Here is a 19770-nt window from a genome sequence, read left to right as displayed (position 1 = left end):
AATATGCTGTCTAGGTTGGTCATAACTTTTCTTCCAAGGAGCAAGCATCTTTTAATTTCACGGCTGCAGTCACCATCAGCAGTGATTTTGGAGTCTCTCACAGTTTCCACTGTTCCCCCATCTATTTGCCATGAAGGGATGGGACCAGATGCCATGATCTTAGTTTTCTGACTGTTGAGCTTTAAGCCAACTTTTTCACTCTCCTCTTTCACTTTCATCAAGAGGCTCTTTAGTTCTTCACTTTCCGCCGGAAGGGTGGTGTAATCTGCATATCTGAGGTTATTGATATTTCTCCCGGCAATCTTGATTCCAGCTTGTGCTTCCTGCAGCCCAGCATTTCTCATGATGTACTCCGCATGTAAGTTAAATAAGCAGGGTGACAATATACAGCTTTGATGTACTCCTTTCCCTATTTGGAACCAGTCTCTTGTTCCATGTCCAGTTCTAACTGTTGCTTCTTGACCTGCATAGAGATGTCTCAAGGGCAGGTCAGGTGGTCTGGTATTCCCATCTCTTGAAGAATTTTCCACAGTTTATTGTGATCCACGCAGTCAAAGGCTTTGGCATAGTCAATAAAGCAGAAATAGATGTTTTTCTGGAACTCTATTGCTTTTTCAATGATCCAGTGGATGTTGGCAATTTGATCTCTGGTTCCTCTGCCTTTTCTAAATCCAGCTTGAACATTTGGAAGTTCACGGTTCACGTACTGTTGAAGCCTGGCTTGAAGAATTTTGAGCATTACTCTACTAGCATGTGAGATGAGTGCAATTGTGTGATAGTTCGAACATTCTTTGGCATCGCCTTTTTTTGAGATTGGAATGAAAACTGACCTTTTCCAGTCCTGTGGCCACTGCTGAGTTTTCCAAGTTTTCTGGCATATTGAGTGCAGCACTTTCACAGCATCATCTTTTAGAATTTGAAAAAGCTCACCTGGAATTGCATCACCTCCACTAGCTTTATTCGTAGTGATGCTTCCTAAGGCACACTTGACTTCACATTCCAGGATGTCTGGCTCTAGGTGAGTGATCATACCATTGTGATTATCTGGGTTATTAAGATCTTTTTTGCATAGTTCCTCTGCATATTCTGGTGGCTCAAACTGTAAAGAATCTGCCTGCAATGCGGGAGACCTGGGTTCGATCCCTGGGTTGGGAAGATCCCCTGGAGAAGGAAATGGCAACCCACACCAGTATTCTTGCCTGAAAACCCCATGGATGAAGGAACCTGGTAGGCTACAGTCCATGGGGTCGCAAAGAGTTGGACACGACTGAGTGACTTCACTTTCTTTTCTGTGTATGCTTGCCACCTCTTCTTAATATCTTCGGCTTCTGTTAGGTCCATACCATTTCTGTCCTTTATTGTGCCCATCTTTGCATGAAATGTTCCCTTGTTATCTCTAATTTTCTTGAAGAGATCTCTAGTCTTTCCCATTCTATTGTTTTCCTCCATTTCTTTGAACTGATCACTGAGGAAGGCTTTCTTATCTCTCCTTGCTATTCTTTGGAACTCTGCATTCAAATGGTTATATCTTTCCTTTTCTCTTTTGCCTTTACCTTCCTTTCTCAGCTATTTGTAAGGCTGCCTCAGACAACCATTTTGCTTTTTTGCATTTCTTTTTCTTGGGTATGGTCTTGATTCCTGTCTCCTGTACAACATAACAAACCTCGGTCCAAAGTTTTTCAGACACTCTGTCTATCAGATCTAATCCCTTGAATCTATTTCTCACTTCCACTGTATAACTGTAAGCAATTTGCTTTAGGACATACCTGAATAGTCTTTGAACAAAGCTAGTGGAGGTGATGGAATTCCAGTTGAGCTATTTCAAATCCTGAAAGATGATGCTGTGAAAGTGCTGCACTCAATATGCCAGCAAATTTGGAAAACTCAGCAGTGGCCACAGGACTGGAAAAGGTCAGTTTTCGTTGCAATCCCAAAGAAAGGCAATGCCAAAGAATGCTCAAACTACCACACAATTGCACTCATCTCACATGCTAGTAAAGTAATGCTCAAAATTCTCCAAGCCAGGCTTCAGCAATACGTGAACCGTGAACTTCCAGATGTTCAAGCTGGTTTTAGAAACGGCAGAGGAACCAGAGATCAAATTGCCAATATCTGCTGGATCATCGAAAAAGCAAGAGAGTTCCAGAAAAACATTTATTTCTGCTTTATTGACTATGCCAAAGCCTTTGACTGTGTGGATCACAATAAACTGTGGAAAATTCTGAAAGAGATGGGAATACCAGACCATCTGACCTGTCTTTTGAGAAACCTGTATGCAGGTCAAGAAGCAACAGTTAGAACTGGACATGGAACAACAGACTGGTTCCAAATAGGAAAAGGAGTATGTCAAGGCTGTATATTGTCACCCTGCTTATTTAACTTATATGCAGAGTACAGCATCAGAAACGCTGGGCTGGAAGAATGGAATCAAGATTGCCGGGAGAAATATCAATAACCTCAGATATGCAGATGCCACCCTTATGGCAGAAAGTGAAGAAGAACTAAAGAGCCTCTTGATGAAAGTGGAAGAGGAGAGTGAAAAAGTTGGCTTAAAGCTCAACGTTCAGAAAACTAAGATCATGGCATCTGGTCCCATCACTTCATGGGAAATAGATGGGGAAACAGTGGAAACAGTGTCAGACTTTATTTTTTTGGTCTCCAAAATCACTACTGATGGTGATTGCAGCCATGAAATTAAAAGACGCTTACTCCTTGGAAGGAAGGTTATGGCCAACCTAGATAGCGTATTTAAAAGCAGAGACATTACTTTGCCAACAAAAGTCCGTCTAGTCAAGGCTGTGGTTTTTCCAGTGGTCATGTGTGGATGTGACAGTTGGACGGTAAAGAAAGCTGAGCATCGCAGAATTGATGCTTTTGAACTGTGGTGTTGGAGAAGACTCTTGAGAGTCCCTTGGACTGCAAGGAGATCCAATCAACCCATCCTAAAGGAGATCAATCCTGGGTGTTCATTGGAAGGACTGATGTTGAAGCTGAAACTCCAATACTTTGGCCACCTCATGCGAAGAGTTGACTCATTGGAAAAGACCCTGATGCTGGGAAGGATTGGGGGCAGGAGGAGAAGGGGACAACAGAGGGTCAGATGCTTGGATGGCATCACTGACTTGATGGACATGGGGTTGGGTAGACTCCGGGAGTTGGTGATGGACAGAGAGGCCTGGCGTGCTGCAATTCATGGGATCGCAAAGAGTCGGACATGACTGAGCAACTGAAGTGAACTGGACTGAACCAAATAGTCTAGTGGTTTTCCCTACTTTCTTCAATTTAAGTCTGAATTTGGCAATAAGGAGTTCATAATCTGGGCCACAGTCAGCTCCTGGTCTTGTTTTTGCTGACTACATAGAGCTTCTCCATCTTTGGCTGCAAAGAATATAATCAATCTGGTTTTGGTATTGACCATCTGGTGATATCCACGTGTAGAGTCTTCTCTTGTGTTGTTGGAAGTGGGTATTTGCTATGACCAGTGTATTCTCTTGGCAAAACTCTGTTAGCCTTTGCCTTGCTTCATTCTGTACTCCAAGGCCAAATTTGCCTGTTACTCCAGGTGTTTCTTGACTTTCTACTTTTTCATTCCAGTCCTCTACGATGAAAAGGTCATCTTTTTTGGGTGTTAGTTCTAGAGGGTCTTGTAGGTCTTCATAGAACCTTTCAACTTTAGCTTCTTCAGCAATTACTGGTTGGGCCATAGACTTAGATTACTGTGATATTGAATGAACAGAGATCATTTTGTCGTTTTTGAGATTGCATCCAAGGACTGCATTTCGAACTCTTTTGTTGACTATGAGGGCTACTTCATTTTTTCTAAGAGATTCTTGCCCACAGTAGTAGATGTATTGATCAGGTGAGTTAAATTCACCTATTTCAGTCTATTTTAGTTCGCTGATTCCTAAAATGTCCACGTTGACTCTTGCCATCTCCTCTTTGACTATTCCAATTTGCCTTGGTTCAGAGACCTAGCATTCCAGGTTCCTATGCAGTATTGCTCTTTACAGCATCGGACTTTGCTTCTATCGCCAGTCACAACCACAACTGGGTGTTGTTTTTGCTTGACTCCATCTCTTCATTCTTTCTGGAGTTATTTCTCTACTGATCTCTAGTAGCATACTGGGCACCTACCAACCTGGGGAGTTCATCTTTCAGTGTCCTATCTTTTTGCCTTTTCTAACTTTTCAACAAAATGGTAATTCTGTTTAATATTTTGAGGGAACATTACAGTGTTTTTGCACAGTGGCTGTACCATTTTACATTCCCACCAAAAATGCACAAAAGTTTCCTCTTCTCCACATCCTTGTCAGCACTTGTTTTCTGTTTTGATGATAGCTATCTTAGTTTGTGTGAAGTGGTATCTCATTGTTGTTTTCATTTACATTTTCTAATATAATTAGTGATGTTGAGCCTCTTTTCCTATTATTTGCCATTGGTACGTGCTTCCCTGGTAGCTCATTTGGGGGAAGAATATGACCGCAGTGCGGGAGACCTGGGTTTGATCCCTGGGTTGGAAAGATCCCCTGGAGAAGGAAATGGCAAACCACTCCAGTATCCTTACCTGGAAAATCTCATGGACAGAGGGGCCTGGTGGGCTGCAGTTCATGGGGTGCAAAGAGTCGGGAATGACTGAGCGACTGATATTTTCACTTTCATATGTCTTTTTTGCAGATGTCTATTCAAGCCTTCTTGATTGGATTGTTTTTGTTGTTGTTGAGTTGTAGAAGTTCTTTACATATCCTGATATTACCGCTTAACACATACATATTTGAAAATATTTCCTCCCATTCTGTGGGCTGCTTTTTTATTCTGTTAGTGTTTTTAGCACAAAAGATTTTAATTTTGATGAAGTCTATGTACTTTTGTTATCTCTGCTTTTGTTGTCATACCTGAGAAATCTTGCCAAATCCAGTGTAACAGGAGTTTCCCCTTTTTCTTTTCTGAGTTGTATAGTTTTAGCTCTTATGTTTGGTCCTTTGATCTATTTTGAGTTAATTTTTGTACATGATATAACACAAGGTCCAACTTCATGTTTTGGCATGTGGATATCCAGTTTTTCCAGCAATATTTTTTTTTTATTATTGTTTATTATAGGATGTTGAATTTAGTTTCCTGGTCTCTACAGTAGGTCCTTGCTGTTCCATTTTATATATAGTAGTGTGTATCTGTAAGTATTTTTTCCTCTCCCTACTCCTTCCCCTTTGGTAACCATAGGCTTTTTTAAAAAAAATTATTTATTTATTTATTTATTAGGCTAATTACTTTACAATATTGTGGTGGTTTTTGCCATACATTCACATGAATCAGCCATGGGTGTACATGTGTTCCCCATTCTGACCCTACCTCCCACCTCCCTCCCCATCCCATCCCTCAGGGTCATCCCAGTGCACCAGCCCTGAGCACCTTGCCTCATGCATCGAACCTGGACTGGCAATCTCTTTCACATATGATAATATACATGTTTCAGTGCTATTCTCTCAAATCATCCCACCCTCACCTTCTCCCACGGAGTCCAACAGTGTGTTCTTTACGTCTGTGTCTCTTTTGCTGTCTCGCATATATGGTCATTGTTACCATCTTTTTAAATTCCATATATATGCGTTAATACACTCTATTGGTGTTTTTCTTTCTGACTTACTTCACTCTGTATAATAGGCTCCAGTTTCATCCACCTCATTAGAACTGCTTCAAATGCATTCTTTTAAATAGCTGAGTAATAGTCCATCATAGGCTTGTTTTTTATATCTAGGGGTCTGTTTCTGTTTTGTCAGTAAGTTCATTTGTATCATATTTTAGATTCCACATATAAGTAATATCATATGATATTTGTCCTTCTCTTAGTCCCTGGTGAGTCAGATGGTAAAGAATCTGTCTGCAGTGTAGGAGACCCAGGTTTGATTCCTGGGTTGGGAAGATCCCCTGGAAAAGGGAATGGCAACCCACTCCAGTATCTTGCCTGGAGAATTCTAATGACAGAGGAGACTGGCAGGCTACAGTTCATGGGGTTGCAAAGAGCTGGGCATGACTGAGTGACTAACTTTCATTTTCTTTAGTTCACTTAGTATGATAATGTCTACATCCATCCATGTTGCTGCAAATGGCAATTATTTTATTCTTTTATTTATTATTTATTTTTAGTAAAGAAAATTTTTGGCCATACTAAGTGGCATGTGGGATCTTAGTTCCCCATCAGGGATTGAACCTGTGCCTCTTGCAGTGGAAGCATGGAGTCTTAATCACTGGATCACCAGGGATGTCTCTCATTCTTTTTTATGGCTGAGTAGTATTTTATTCGGAGAAGGCAATGGCACCCCACTCAGTACTCTTGCCTGGAAAATCCCATGGATGGAGGAGCCTGGTAGGCTGCAGTCCATGGGGTCACTAAGAGCAGAACACGACTGAGCGACTTCACTTTCACTTTTTCCTTTCATGCATTGGAGAAGGAAATGGCAACCCACTCCAGTGTTCTTGCCTGGAGAATCCCAGGGACTGGGGAGCCTGGTGGGCTACCATCTATGGGGTTGCGCAGAGTCGGACACAACTGTAGTGACTTAGCAGCAGCAGCAGCAGTATTTTATTGTATATATGTAGTACATCTTCTTTATCCAGTCATCTCTTGATGGACATTTCAGTTGCTTTCATGCCTTGGCTGTTGTTAATAGTGCTATTATAAATACTGGACTGCATGCATTTTTTCTGAATTAGAGTTTTCTCTGAATATATGCCCAGGATTCCAACATAATGCTGGATTCCAGCACCATTTTTTGGAAAGACTGTTCTTTCTCCATTGAATAGTCTAAGGATCATTGCTGAAAACACTTGACTAAGTATGGAAGGGTTTATTTCTGGGCTCATTATTCTGTTCCATTGGTCTGTATGTCTGCTTTTATGCCAGTACCACATTGTTTTGATTTCTGTAGCTTTGTAGTAGGTTTTGAAGTCAGAAAGTGTGAGATCTCCAACTTAGTTCTTTTTAAAAATTGTTTGACTGTCATTATTTTATTGTATCAATTGACATGATTTGGGATTTTTATCCTTAATTCTATTAAGGTGACATATCACATTGATTAATTTTTGTCTGTTGACCCATTCTCAAATTCCAGGAATAAATCCCACTTGATTATAGTGGGATAAACCTTTTAATGTTCTCCTTTGGTTTGTGCGTATTTGTTCAGGATTTCTATGTCAATATTCGTAAAGGATATTTGTAATTTACACAAAAAAATATTGTTTGACTGCATGCAGAGTCGCTTTAGACTCCACATCAACTTTAGGATGGATTTTTCTATTTCTTCAAAAATGTCATTGGGATTTTGATAGGGATGACACTGAATCTGTATATTCCTTCTGGTAGTTTTGACATCTTAATAATATTGAGTCTTTCAGTCCACACACAGCTGTCTTTTCTGTATGTCTTATTTAATTTCATTCAGAAATGTTTTGCAATTTTTATTGTACAAGTTTTCTTTATTTTACCTTTTTGCCTTATTCGTAAGTGCTTTATTCTTTTAGAAGCTATTGTAAATGAACTTGTTTTTGTAACTTCCTTTTCAGATTTTTCATTGTTAGTGTACAGAATGCAACTGATTTTGATGTGTTAATTTTGTATCCTGCAACTTAATTTGTTCATTCTAACTTTGTGTGGAATCTTTAGGGTTTTCTGCATATAAAATCCACGTCGTCTGCAAACGGATAATTTTATTCTTTCTTTCTGATCTAGATACCTTTTTCTTTCTTTCTTTTTTTTTGGTTGCTTTGACTAGGTCTATGTTGAATAGAAGTGGAGAAAATGGGCATCCTTACCTTGTACCTGTTCTTAGAGGAAAGCTTCTAATCTCACCATTGAGTATGTTAGCTGTAGGTTTTTCGTATATGACCTTAATCATGTTGAAGTAGTTTCTTTCTAGTTTTCTGAGTATCTTTATCATGAAAGAGTGTTAAATTCTGTCATGCTTTTTTACATTGAGATGATCATGTAATTTTTTCTTTGTGTTTTGTTAGTGTGGTGTATTACATTGATATTGGTGTGTTCAACCATCCTTATATTTCAGGAAAAAATTCTTCTTCATTTTGGTGTATAATTTCTTATAAAATATTGTTAGATTAGGTCTGATAGTATTTTGTTGAGTATTTTTACATCAAAATATTTATAGGATATTGATCTATACTTTTCTTGTAGTGTCTTTGTCTGCTTTGGTGTTAAGGTAATGCTGGGTCTCATAGAATGAATTAGGAGATATTTCCTCCTCTTCAGTTTTTTGGAAAGAGTTTGAGGGGATTGGTGTTTAATCTTTCTTAATATTTGGTAGAATTCAGTGGTGAAACCACTTGGTCTTGAGCTTTTATTTGGGAGGTTTTTGATTACTGATTGAGTCTCCTTACTAGTTACAGGTCTATTCAGATTTTCTACTTTTTCATGATTCAATCTTGGTAGTAGGTTTTATGTTTCTAGGAATTTGCCCATATCATCTAGGTTATCCAATTTGTTGATATAGAATTGTTCATAGGACTCTTTTTTTTTTTTTCATAGGACTCTTATAATCTTTTTATTTCTGTAGAATTAGTAGTTATGTCTCCACTTTCATTTCTGTTTAAAAACATTTTTTTGTCTGGGGTAGTGCTGGGTGTTCATTGCTGCATGTGGGCTGTCTCTAGTTGTAGTGAGGTGAGTGGGGGCTACTCTTGTTGTGATGGATAGGCTTCTCATTGCAGAGGCTTCTCTTATTGAAGAGCACAGGATCTAGGGTGTGCATGCTTCAGTAGTTGTGGCTTCTGGGCTCTAGAGTGCGGGCTCTGTAATTGTGGCAGGGATCGAACCTGTGTCCCCTGCATTGCAGGTGGATTCTTAACTGCAGGACCACCAGGAAAGTCCCCCCACTTTCATTTCTGATTTTAGTAATGTGAGTCTCTTTTTGCTAAATATTGCTAAATATTTGTCCATCTTGCTAAATATTTGTCAATTTTGTTGATCTTTTCGAAAAACCAACTTCTGGTTTTACTGATTTTTTTTTCTCCCTCTATTTTTTCTATTTTTCACTTATCTCAGTTCTAATATTTATTTCCTTCCTTCTGCTCTTTAGGTTTAGTTCTTTTTTTTCTTGATAAGTTCCTGAAGGTGTAAAGTTGGGTTCAGAACTTTCTTAGTGTAAGTGTTTACAGCTTTAATTTCTCCTCTTAGTACTGTTTTTGCTGTATCTCATAAGTTTTTGTATGTTTTCATTTCTTGATATTTTTTAATTTCCCTTGATTTCATCTTAGTCCATTGGTTGTTCAAAGAGTTTGATGTTTAATTTCCATGTATTTGTAAGTTTCCAGTTTTCTTTCTGTTTCCAGTTCCATTCCATTGTGATCAAACAAGATAGTTTGTATGATTTTAATTTTTAAAAATTTCTTAAGCTTATTTTGCATATGACTAACATGTAGTCCATCTGATGTAATACCTTTGTTTACCAAGCAGATTCCAGTTCAGGCAGTTGTCCCAAAAATGTCCTTTATAGCATTTTCTTTAGTACAGGATCCATTTCAGGATCACATATTGCATTTAGTTGTTACATTGCAGTAATTTCCTTTACCCTGTGACAATTCCTCAGATTCTTTGTCATGACATTGAAGGCTACAGAATGAATTATTTCATAGGTTGTTGCTCAGTTTGGATTTATCTAGCATTTCCTCGTGATCAGATTCAGATTAGATATCCCAGTCTGTCTACAACATTAGTGGTATTGTATCCTGCTTAGATGATCGCATCTGGAGGCAAGTGGTGGCCATCTGCCCTTCACTGATGATATTAATTTGATCATTGTTGAGGTGTTTGGTTTCTCCACTGTGTAGTTACTGTTTTTACTTTGTAGCTGATCCTCACTGGAAAGATGCTTTGAGGCCATATAACTGTTCCATGTTATACTTTTGCTCCTTGATTAATATTTATCGATTATCCCTGTCCAAACCAATCTTTACAAGATGGTTATTTTCCAGCTCCACCACTTGCTTCATATTAATTGGAATTCTACTTTAAGGAAGAGCCCTGCATTTCTTGGGCATTTGTTCATTTCATTGACTTAATACAGGTTCATGGATTTCATATTTTACTGAGTGGTTTATAATCCATTACTATCATTATTTTGATGCTCAAATTGTCCTTCCCTTAGCCAATGGGAGTCGCTGTAAGCTGGCTTCTGTGCCCTTTTGATAGGAGAGCCTGTGTCAAATGAATACTTTATGGATAGTGAGTTTAAGTTCTTGAACGTTTTCCAACCCTGAAGTCATGAAGATACTTTCTGTTTTCTAAAGGCTTTTTTATTTTGTGTTTTATATTTTCATGTAAAATTGGAGTGGCTTTTACACATAGAGGCTAGTTTGATTAATTTAAAAATTTTTTTTCCAATATAGATACCTAGTTGACATAGAGCCTTATATTGAAAAAACATTGTTTCCTGCTCTGTAATGTCGTTTATGTCACTAATCAAGTGTCCATATATCAAGAGTGTTTATTGTGCTTTCTTGATCCGTTTGCTTATCTCTGGCAGTCAGTACCATACTATCAATGAGAATGGCTTTATAACAAATGCTAACATCTGGTACAGCAAGCTGTTCCCCCTGATTTTCTTTAAGTCATATGGATATGGGATATGGGATATTCTTGACCCTTTGCATTTCCACATATTTTACAAATTTGAGATATAATCGATGTATGGTGAACTGCACACATTTTAGTTGTGTAATTAAGAGTTTTTTGATGCATGTATATAGCCGTGAAGCTATGACCACAATTAAGATAATGAACATAGCCATTACTTCCCAAAGTTTCTTCATGTATCATTGTAATTCATTCTTTCCTACCTCCCAGCCCTGTCCTCAGGTTCATCTGCTTTTTATCACACTAGATTAATTTGCATTTTCTAGAATATTATGTTGATATAAACAGAATCATGCAAAATGAAATTTTACAAAAAAACATTTTGTGTATACAAAATATATACAAAAAATATGTACTTTTGTTTTTCATTCACAGTTTTCTAAAATTTTGTTTTATTTTATATTTGACTCCACTGAGTCTTTGTTGCTGTGCACGAGCTTTCTCTAGTTGTGACAAGCAGAGCCTATTCTAGCTGTGGCGTATGCTTCTCACTGTGGTGGCTGCTCTTGCTGCAGAGCATGGGTTCTATGCACGTCGGTTTCAGTAGTTGTGGTGCACAGGCTTAGTTGCGGGACTAATCTTCCGGGACCAGGGATTGAACCTATGTCCCCTGCACTGGCAGGTGCACTCTTAACCTCTGGACCACTAGGGAAGTCCACTATGTACTTTTCTTTTTGTTTGTTTTGTGGCATGGGGCTGGTTTCATTCACTTAGGATAATTATTTTGAGATTCACTTGTTGATGGAATTGGGCTGTTACTAATTTCTGGCTGATGCAAGTCATGTGAACATGTGTTTGAGTCCATGTGTAGAGTGGAGAAGATAGACCTCTCTAGATAGGCCATTCTTGCAAGATTCCAAACCATGGAGCCATAAAATAAAGCTTGATACACACAGGTAATAATCTAAGGACTAATGTCCTTTATATAAAAACATCTATCCAGTAAGAAAATGAGCAAAGAACATGAACAGTGAGTTGACAGATAATTGTAGTAAGATATTTATTGCAAGATTGCTTGCTATAGCAAAACTCTGGAAACAATCTAAAAGACCATCAGTAGGTGACATCAGTAAATATGTGATACATATTTTACTCTACTGATGTGGAATGATCATCAGGAAGTTCCAGAACAGTGTGTGTGTGGCACTGTGCTAGAGAGAAAATAAGAAGGGAAAAATATATAAATGCTCCCATATGCATGGGTGTCAGAGAAACTGACAGTGGTTGCCTTTGGGGATGGAAATTAGAGGCCTGGAAATAAGGGCTGGCATGTAGACTTACATTCCACTGTATCTCCTATTCTGGTTAAATATTTTACAATGTATCTTTATTATCTTTAAGTTAAAAACTAGAAATCAAAGCCTATCAGTCTCTCAGAACACCAAACATTGATTATTATCATTGTCTCCAGATGGCTTCACTTAAAGTGACTGGTTCATTTTAGGCAAGCTGCAGACCAGTGCCTTTCTTCATCTATGAATAAGGTGATAATAGTACTTAGGCTTTAATGACACAGTCTGGTGAAGTGCTTAGAAAAGTCCTTGGTGCATAGCAGGGTCTGCATCAGGGCCACCTGTTAGGGTGTGGCCCTACAGATGAATGACCCTGAAATGTTAGCCACACTGCAGGTCGTTTTGCTGAGAGAGAACCAGGCAACGAAGATTTTTTGATGGCAAGGCAGGGAAACCATGGGTCTTTACTTTGGTTAGGCATCTATGAGCTGTATCCTAACCTGGTTCTGCCACCATGTCACCACCTTCTCTGAGATTGAACTTTCTGGAATTCTCTGGTTTCAGGACACCTCCTACTTATTCATCACTGGCCCTGACGTTGTGAAGTCTGTCACCAATGAGGACGTTACTCAGGAGGAACTCGGAGGTGCCAGGACCCACACCACCATGTCAGGTGAGGGGCCTTGAGGCTCACCTCACTGTTGTCAGACACTGAGACGAGGCACTGCTAGAGCTGACAGTCTGTTACAAATATCGCTTCATTGACAGAGTTTATTTGAATAGACTGTAGTGTGATGTATTGTCTACAGATAGTAATAAATGTGGATTTATATCTCAAACTCGTTAACTAACAGGGTACTTCTAATGCTTTTGTAGTCTTTCAAAATGTTGAACTAACTAGAATGATGGCTATAAGAATTATGATTCATGTGAGTATAGTTGAACTTAAAAAATTGCATTTTGATGTGACTTTTTAAGAAGAAAATAATTTTTTGGCTGCGCTGAGTCTTAGTTGAGGTAAACAAGATCTTTAGTTGTGGCGTGTGGGATCTAGTTCCCTGATCAGGGATTGAATCTGGGCCTTCTGCATTGGGAGTGGGGAGTCTTAGCCACTGGGCCACACCAGGGAAGCCCCTTTGTGTGGAAGTTTTTTACTCCAAAGTTGGGGTATGTTTTAAGAGTCAGTGGCATCTTACCAGTCACCATTGGCCAGTGAGCACGTGGTCAAGACCCATGTGCTCAAGAGGTTGGTCATAGCTTTTCACCACCTTAAGGTTAAGTGTCACATATGCTAGAAGATTATCCTTTGCTTTCACCATTGAAAGAGACTGTTTATACACAGAGGCATGTAATTGGGAGCAGAGCATGAATCTGATATTAGAGAAGATAGTTGTTGGAATAATGATTGGAATTACATAATTCCTTGGTGAAAGACCTCAAGTTGTGAAAGGATTGCGTACCACACAGCAAGCAGTGTAACTGAAGACAGGAGAAATTGCCTCTTTGAGAGATTTCAGGGCATTGAGAGGCTGGTGGATGATCTGTGCACTACGCTATATTGTGCTTAAGGCATTGGGTCATCATTTGATTGTCAGCATTTCTTTCTTGGCGTACATATAGCTGAGGTATGTCTTAATGTCCGTGAGGTCTTAACATTTGATGAAATTTGGTTAAAAAATAAAAGACCTCTTGATTCCCCCCACCCACAGAAGTTGTTCCTCCCCTATTTTGGGTGGGGGTCACCTTGACACACCCCTTTCTCTTACCCTTCAGGTCCTTTCAGCTCTCTGGCCAGCATACTTCTCACTGCTGACCCACAGCTTGTCACATTCCTATCTCAGGGCTCAATTGGCAGCAGTTTTTTTCTTACTGGAATATAAAATAATGTTGCGACTTTTTTTTCCCTTTGTTTGTAATCTTGACTTTATTATAGATTTATAGATCTGATTTTATAGATCACACCACAGAAGTTCTTAAATTAATACCATGATTGGAAATTAACCATAGAATTTTCAAAAATTTATGTATTTATTTAATTAGAGTATAGTTGTATAATGTGTTCGTTCCTGCTGTACAACAAAGTGAGTCTGCTATATGTATAGATATATCCCCTCCATTTTGGATTTCCTTCCCATGTAAGTCACCACAGAGCGATGAGTAGAGTTCCCTGTGCTATGCAGTAGGTTCTCATTGGTTATCTATTTTAGATATAGTAGTGTCTATATGTCAATTCCAATCTCACAATCCATTCCACCCTAAATAATGTTGAGTCTTGATGGAGTCTTAGATTTGATGAAATATGCAATTTTTTTCCTGACTGCAATAATATTACATATTTGTGGTAGATAATTTAGAAACTGTAGGAATAAAAATCACTAGGAATTTTATTACCCAAATATAAATGCTATTCACTTTTTGGTTATACCCTGCAGTCTTTTTGTGCAGATGGATGTGAATATGCAACTGCATACTCAAACATAGGTGTAAAATGTTCATTTGTGGCCTGTTTTTTCATTTGACAGCTTAATGTAATGAATTATTGTTTGTGACATTATATTTTCTTCTATAACATAATTTTAGCTTTAAAAGCAGAATTTGGTGTCCTGAATCTTAGGCTCTTGGGCTGTGTCTGATGCACTTAGCTCTGTAGTCTCAGAGTAAGACCCCAAAGATGCTCTGAAAGTGAAGTTGCTCAGTCGTGCCCGACTCGTAGCGACCCCATGGACAGCAGCCCACCAGGCTCCTCCATCCATGGGATTTTCCAGGCAAGAGTACCGGAGTGGGGTGCCATTGCCTTCTCCCAATGCGCACATATATATTTATTTTTTAGTAATAGCTTTATTGAGATATAATTCACATAGTGGGCTGCATTTGGGAGAGGGGCCAGGGGAAACCCCAGTGACTAGGTGATATTAGGGCAAAAACTTGTATAATATAAGGAGTGACCCCTGTAGAGGTGTAGATTCGGAGCAGAAGAAACAGGCTGCATAGACAGAGGATCAGCCTGAAGGTGTGTGGTGGGATGCCATCCTCAGTGGAGGGGGGCAGCGACAGGGCTGTCAGCCAGCCTGCCCTAGAAGGGGCAGGTGGGCATGAAGCTGCGTCTCTGGACTGACAGGTGCCCTGGCTCATCACGTCCTCCCTGTCTTCTCAGGCGTGGCCCACAGGGCTTTTGAGAATGACATTGATGCCTTGTGTAATCTCCGGGAGTTCTTCAACTACCTGCCTCTCAGCAATCAGGACCCAGCTCCTGTCCTTGAGTGCCATGACCCCAGGTGAGTTGCAGTTTTGAGTCCTCTGGTCCCCCTGCCCTGGCTGGACCTCCAAGGTCTGCCCTCGTGGGTAGCTGGGAGTAGACTGTGGAGTGGAGTCAGGTGTAGGCATGGTGGTGGCATGTCTGGGTACAGAAGCTGAGAAAGATGTCATTTATTAAAAAAATTTTTTTTTCTTTTTAAATTTATTTTTGGCCATGCGGTGTGGCATGCGAAATGTTAGTTCCCCAACCAGGGATCGAACCCGTGCTCCCTCCAGTGGAAGAGTGGCGACTTAACCACTGGACTGCCAGGGAAGTCCCAAAAGATTTTATTTTTATTTTCTTTTTTTCCTCTCTGTAATACCTGACAAGTATGTTGGGAATAAAAAAAATGGGGCCCCAAAATATTATTTCTGGCAGTCTTAATTTGTTCAGAATTGAGATAGATTTTGTTTGTTTGTATTAACATGAAGTAAATCAGTGTGAACTGATACAGACAGCGTGCCCTTTAGGAAATGTGCTTATGCACACTTGCTTGCGGCCAGGAGCTAGGGCAGCCCTGGGGAAGGCCGTGTTGCTGGCCACCCTGTGAAGACCTTCTTCACTTTCCTTCTTGCTTATTTGGGCCTCTGTCTGATGTGGGAGCATGCCACAGAGTAAACCAGAAGCCCAGCTGGGGAACCACTGCTCCAGACCTCTGGCAGCTTTCTTCTCCACTTTGTTTCCTCTCTGATTTTGAAGCACTCACTTGGCCTACATGACTTCTGCAGAAGGATTTGAAATTGTGTCCCTTGAGAAGAAGCCATTTTCAGACCCTCCCCTGTGGGTGGACCTGGGCTCCCACCTTCTGGGCTGTGTGTGGGCCAGAATTGCTCTGAAGAGTCATGTCACCAGGACCCCTCCCTGTCTGCCTGCCTTATTCCTCAGGAGACCCAACCAGTGGCCCACTGTGTGTGGTCATGAAAGGCAGGGTGGTCACAAGGCCCAGAGCAATGGGCACAGCCTCCTTTTCTGAGCCTCTGCACTGTGTGTGGGTTCTTGAAAAGTTTAGGACATCTTTGAAGGTGTTATGGACCAAGGGCCTACACATGTCTGAATAGCCTGCTTTGGCCCAGCCATAGCTGCTCTCTATTCAGTCCCAGGGAAGTTGTATGTGTCTAAGTAAACAGCAAATGAACAATAAGAGAGGCCTTTTTACTGGGTGGGGTGATACCCAAAACCCCAGTGTGGGAATTGTCTTGTTCCCACAAGACAAAATTGGATGGGCATTGTCTTGTTCACTACATGTCTTTTAGTGCCCTGTACAGTCCCTGGAATGTAGGAAGTGTTCAGAGGATAAATGAAGGCATCACCACATTCAGGGGAATAAGCTCAGTTTTTTCCTCCAAATGAAAATGGGAAGATCTTCTGGGTTAATATCAAGCTCAGGTTCATTTTAATGTGGTGGTAACATAGGAATGTATCTTTGAGGACTGCTTTGCAAGCCCGGCAGGGACAGAATCAGTCCAGCCCCCACACTCTTGTCTCCCATTTCCCTCTCCTATCCCCCACCACCCACAGAAGGCAACCGGCTCTTCCATGTTGATTAAATCTACTTCTTTTTCTACCCAAAGTGACCGTCTGGTTCCTGAGCTTGACACAATTGTCCCTTTGGAATCTACCAAAGCCTACAACATGGTGGACATCATACACGCTGTGAGTGCCACATCTGTCTGTCTGTCCGCTGGCTTGGCAGTGTGCGTGTCATTGTGCTTTGGCTCAGTGAGGAAGTGCAGGACCCACACGCCTTCACAGCAGGCACCACAGGCGGGGCATGGGGTGGCACAGAAGCAGGGCGCTGAGGAGCATGTTGTGGGAAGAGTCAGTGGCTGTGGCCACCCTACTGGCTCAGATGGACCTGAGGGAGGGGCAGCATTTGGGCCAGCAGAGCCCAGAGGTCCTGAGCTGGCACTCTGTGGCCCACGGAGAAGGGGCCATGTGTCCAGAGCCTGGAGTTGAGGTGGGTTGACTCTTCACGCACTTCTGTTTGGGGTCTCATGCTCAGGGAGGGTTTTGTTTCTCTAGAGAAAGGAGAGTTCACAAGGCATCCTGTGACAGGGTTGAGGGACATGTGTGTAGGTCTGAGGAGCACAGGAGTCCTTTGCACCTTTTTCTTGGTGTAGTGGGTTCCTGGCTCATGAAGTGGAGAGGACAGTGTTGGAGTGAACTGGAGGTGCCTGTCCATGGCCATTGTCTCCCTCCTGCTTCCCTGTGTGCTCTGAGCTCTCAGCTCTTCTTGCTTAATTGAGCCCAGGCAGCTCTGTGGGGTCAGCCTCTCCCAAGGCCCTGGTTCCCCCAGGGACCTGTTCCTTCTCCCCTGTGCTGTGGGAAGCCAGCGTGAGTTAGCAGCTGATCCTTGTTGCAGGGATCTTTGCCTGCTGAGCACCGTGTGAGCCCCCTTCCTCCAGCAGGCCCTCCTCTGATCTTGGCCTTCACTACTCTCTGCACCTCGCAGTTGTCCTGTCCATCTCTCACTGTCTCTGTCCTTCCCTTTCTTCTGGAGCCCTCTGCGCCTTCTGGCCACTTCCTTCCTGGCCCAGCTTGGACTCTGCCATTGTGCCAGATGTTAGTAGCCAGGCACTGTTCTTAGTGACACTGTGATGGACAAAACCCTGCCTTGGTGACCTTACCTCGGGGTGAGAGATTCAGAGAGCAAAAGCATACCCAGCATGGGTAATTTTAGGTCCAAAAATACAGTGAATAAGGTAAAATGGGGTCTTTGTCATCAGTGCCCCGATTCTCCTTTGATCCTATGGCGCACCATCCCTGGTTCAAGGCTGCAGTCATCTGCCCATCCGCCTGTGTTGCTAGCCTGCTGGGGGAAAGCCCTGGAGCCTTGCTCCAGCCTGAGCTGGGCCCTCGGTGTGCCTCTCTGGCCCCTGGCTTGAATATGTGTTGTGAACCTCCCCTCAGCCCCTGGTCTTATCTTCTTCACTCTTCCTGATTCAAACCCTAACTTCCTTGTCTACTCCGCACTCGGATCACATGACATTGGCATTTCCTTTATGGAGAAAATTAAGAGCATCAGGTTCCTGGAGCCCCATAGGTGCCCATTTCTCCCTCCCCACCATCCCCCCACAACCCCCCACGTCGTATCTCCCCAGGCTCAAGGAATGAGGTGCCTTCACCGGGGCTTCTTGTTCCATCCCTGTCTATTTGGCCTCTTGCTTTCTTACCTGGTTGAACTTCTCCCTCTGGTAACTCCTTCCTCTGGGCAATCAGTGTGTTTGAACATGTATGGACTTCTTGTCTGCTAAAACATGCCCCTCTTTACCTGTGTTTCTGCTCAACTGCTGTCCACAGTCTTCCCTCCCTTCTACCTTCACCTCCTCATGTCTCTTCTTCCTTTATTCCTCTCTGGAACCTGGCTTCTGGTTTTGTCTCTCTGTTGAATGACAGCCCTCCTGATGACTTCTCCAATTGCTAACTTCAGGGGACCAAGAGCATTAAATAGGTATAGTTACAGAGGTAACCATTATTATTATTATTTTTAACAATTACAAATCTTCCTAAAAACAAAGCAACGTCACGTAGAGTAGCTCAAATGCATCACCTAGAGAAACAGAGACGCCTCCCTGGTGTTCTCTTCTAGGCACTGTTTCCCCCTAAACCTTTAAGGGAAACCACCATCCTGACTTTTAACAGCATAGTTTAGTTTTTCTTGGTTTTGTATATCATAGGAATGGAGTCATATAGCGTGTGGTCTTGCCTGTCTGGCTACTTTCATTCAACATGACAATTGTAATTCATCTGCATTGTTGCAGTGTATATTATTGCCATGGTTCTTCATCTTTTATATGAACAGACCACAGTTTATCTGCTGTTGATGGGCATTTGGATAATTCTGGTGTGAGGCAATTACAGATAGTTCTGATATGATCATTCTGTTATGTGATTTTGGCAAAAAACAAAACAAAACTTTTGCATCTCTGAGTCCATACTGAGAGTGGAAGCACCACGTCACAGTTGTGCATACGTGGAGCTTGAGTGGACACTGCCCAGTGTTCTTCCTCTTAAAAGGATACCAGTCCTTTCAGACTAGGGCCTGAATCCTTATGACCTTGTTTACTTTATCTCCTTAAAGGCTCTGTCTCCCAGTATAATCACATTGGGTGTTAGGTTTCAACATATGAATTTGGAATGGGGGTACACAGTTCAGTTCATAAAGTGCCATAATAAGAATGTACAAGTTTTCTTTCTTTTTCTATGGACTGAACAACTGAAATAGCATTGGGATTTTCTCCTCTTTAAAAATCTGGGAGAAATTCTCATGTAAAATTGTCAGTGCCTAGTGCTTTATTATTGTTTTTTTTGATGGAGGAGTGGCTTTTTGATAACTTCCTCTGGTCTTTAATGCTAATGTCTCTAAACTTTATCTTTGCTGGGGTCAGTTTTGGTAAAGTATATAAATTTTTCTCTGTGACTTAACTATTTCGTCCAGATTTTTAATTTTACCTGCATAGGGTTACGTAGGGTTATATAGTCTCAGATCAGCAAAATCTCTTTTAGTGGTTTGCTCCTCTGACATTTTGTATTCTGTATTTTCTTGATAGTTACCTAGTAGTTGAAATATTTTATTGGGGTATTTTGAAGAGTCAACTTTCAGA

The 19770-nt window shown here is 41.2% G+C and overlaps 1 protein-coding gene across 6 annotated transcripts in view; it reads left to right on the top strand.

Moving 5' to 3' along the window:
- PCCB (propionyl-CoA carboxylase subunit beta) overlaps nt 1-19770 on the top strand; it is a 142261-nt gene that overhangs the window by 26521 nt on the left and 95970 nt on the right. For all 6 annotated transcript variants that reach the window (XM_081569685.1, XM_081569687.1, XM_081569684.1 and 3 more), the window contains exons 7-9: nt 12436-12544; nt 15026-15146; nt 16738-16819. In XM_081569685.1, coding sequence (XP_081425811.1) covers nt 12436-12544; nt 15026-15146; nt 16738-16819 — 312 coding nt within the window. The remainder of the gene's footprint in view (nt 1-12435; nt 12545-15025; nt 15147-16737; nt 16820-19770) is intronic.

The sequence above is a fragment of the Giraffa tippelskirchi genome, chromosome 2, assembly GCF_054371585.1.
Source record: "Giraffa tippelskirchi isolate mGirTip1 chromosome 2, T2T-mGirTip1v1.2.pri, whole genome shotgun sequence".
Classification (NCBI taxonomy): Eukaryota; Metazoa; Chordata; class Mammalia; order Artiodactyla; family Giraffidae; genus Giraffa; species Giraffa tippelskirchi.
This window is presented reverse-complemented; position numbering and strand designations above follow the sequence as displayed.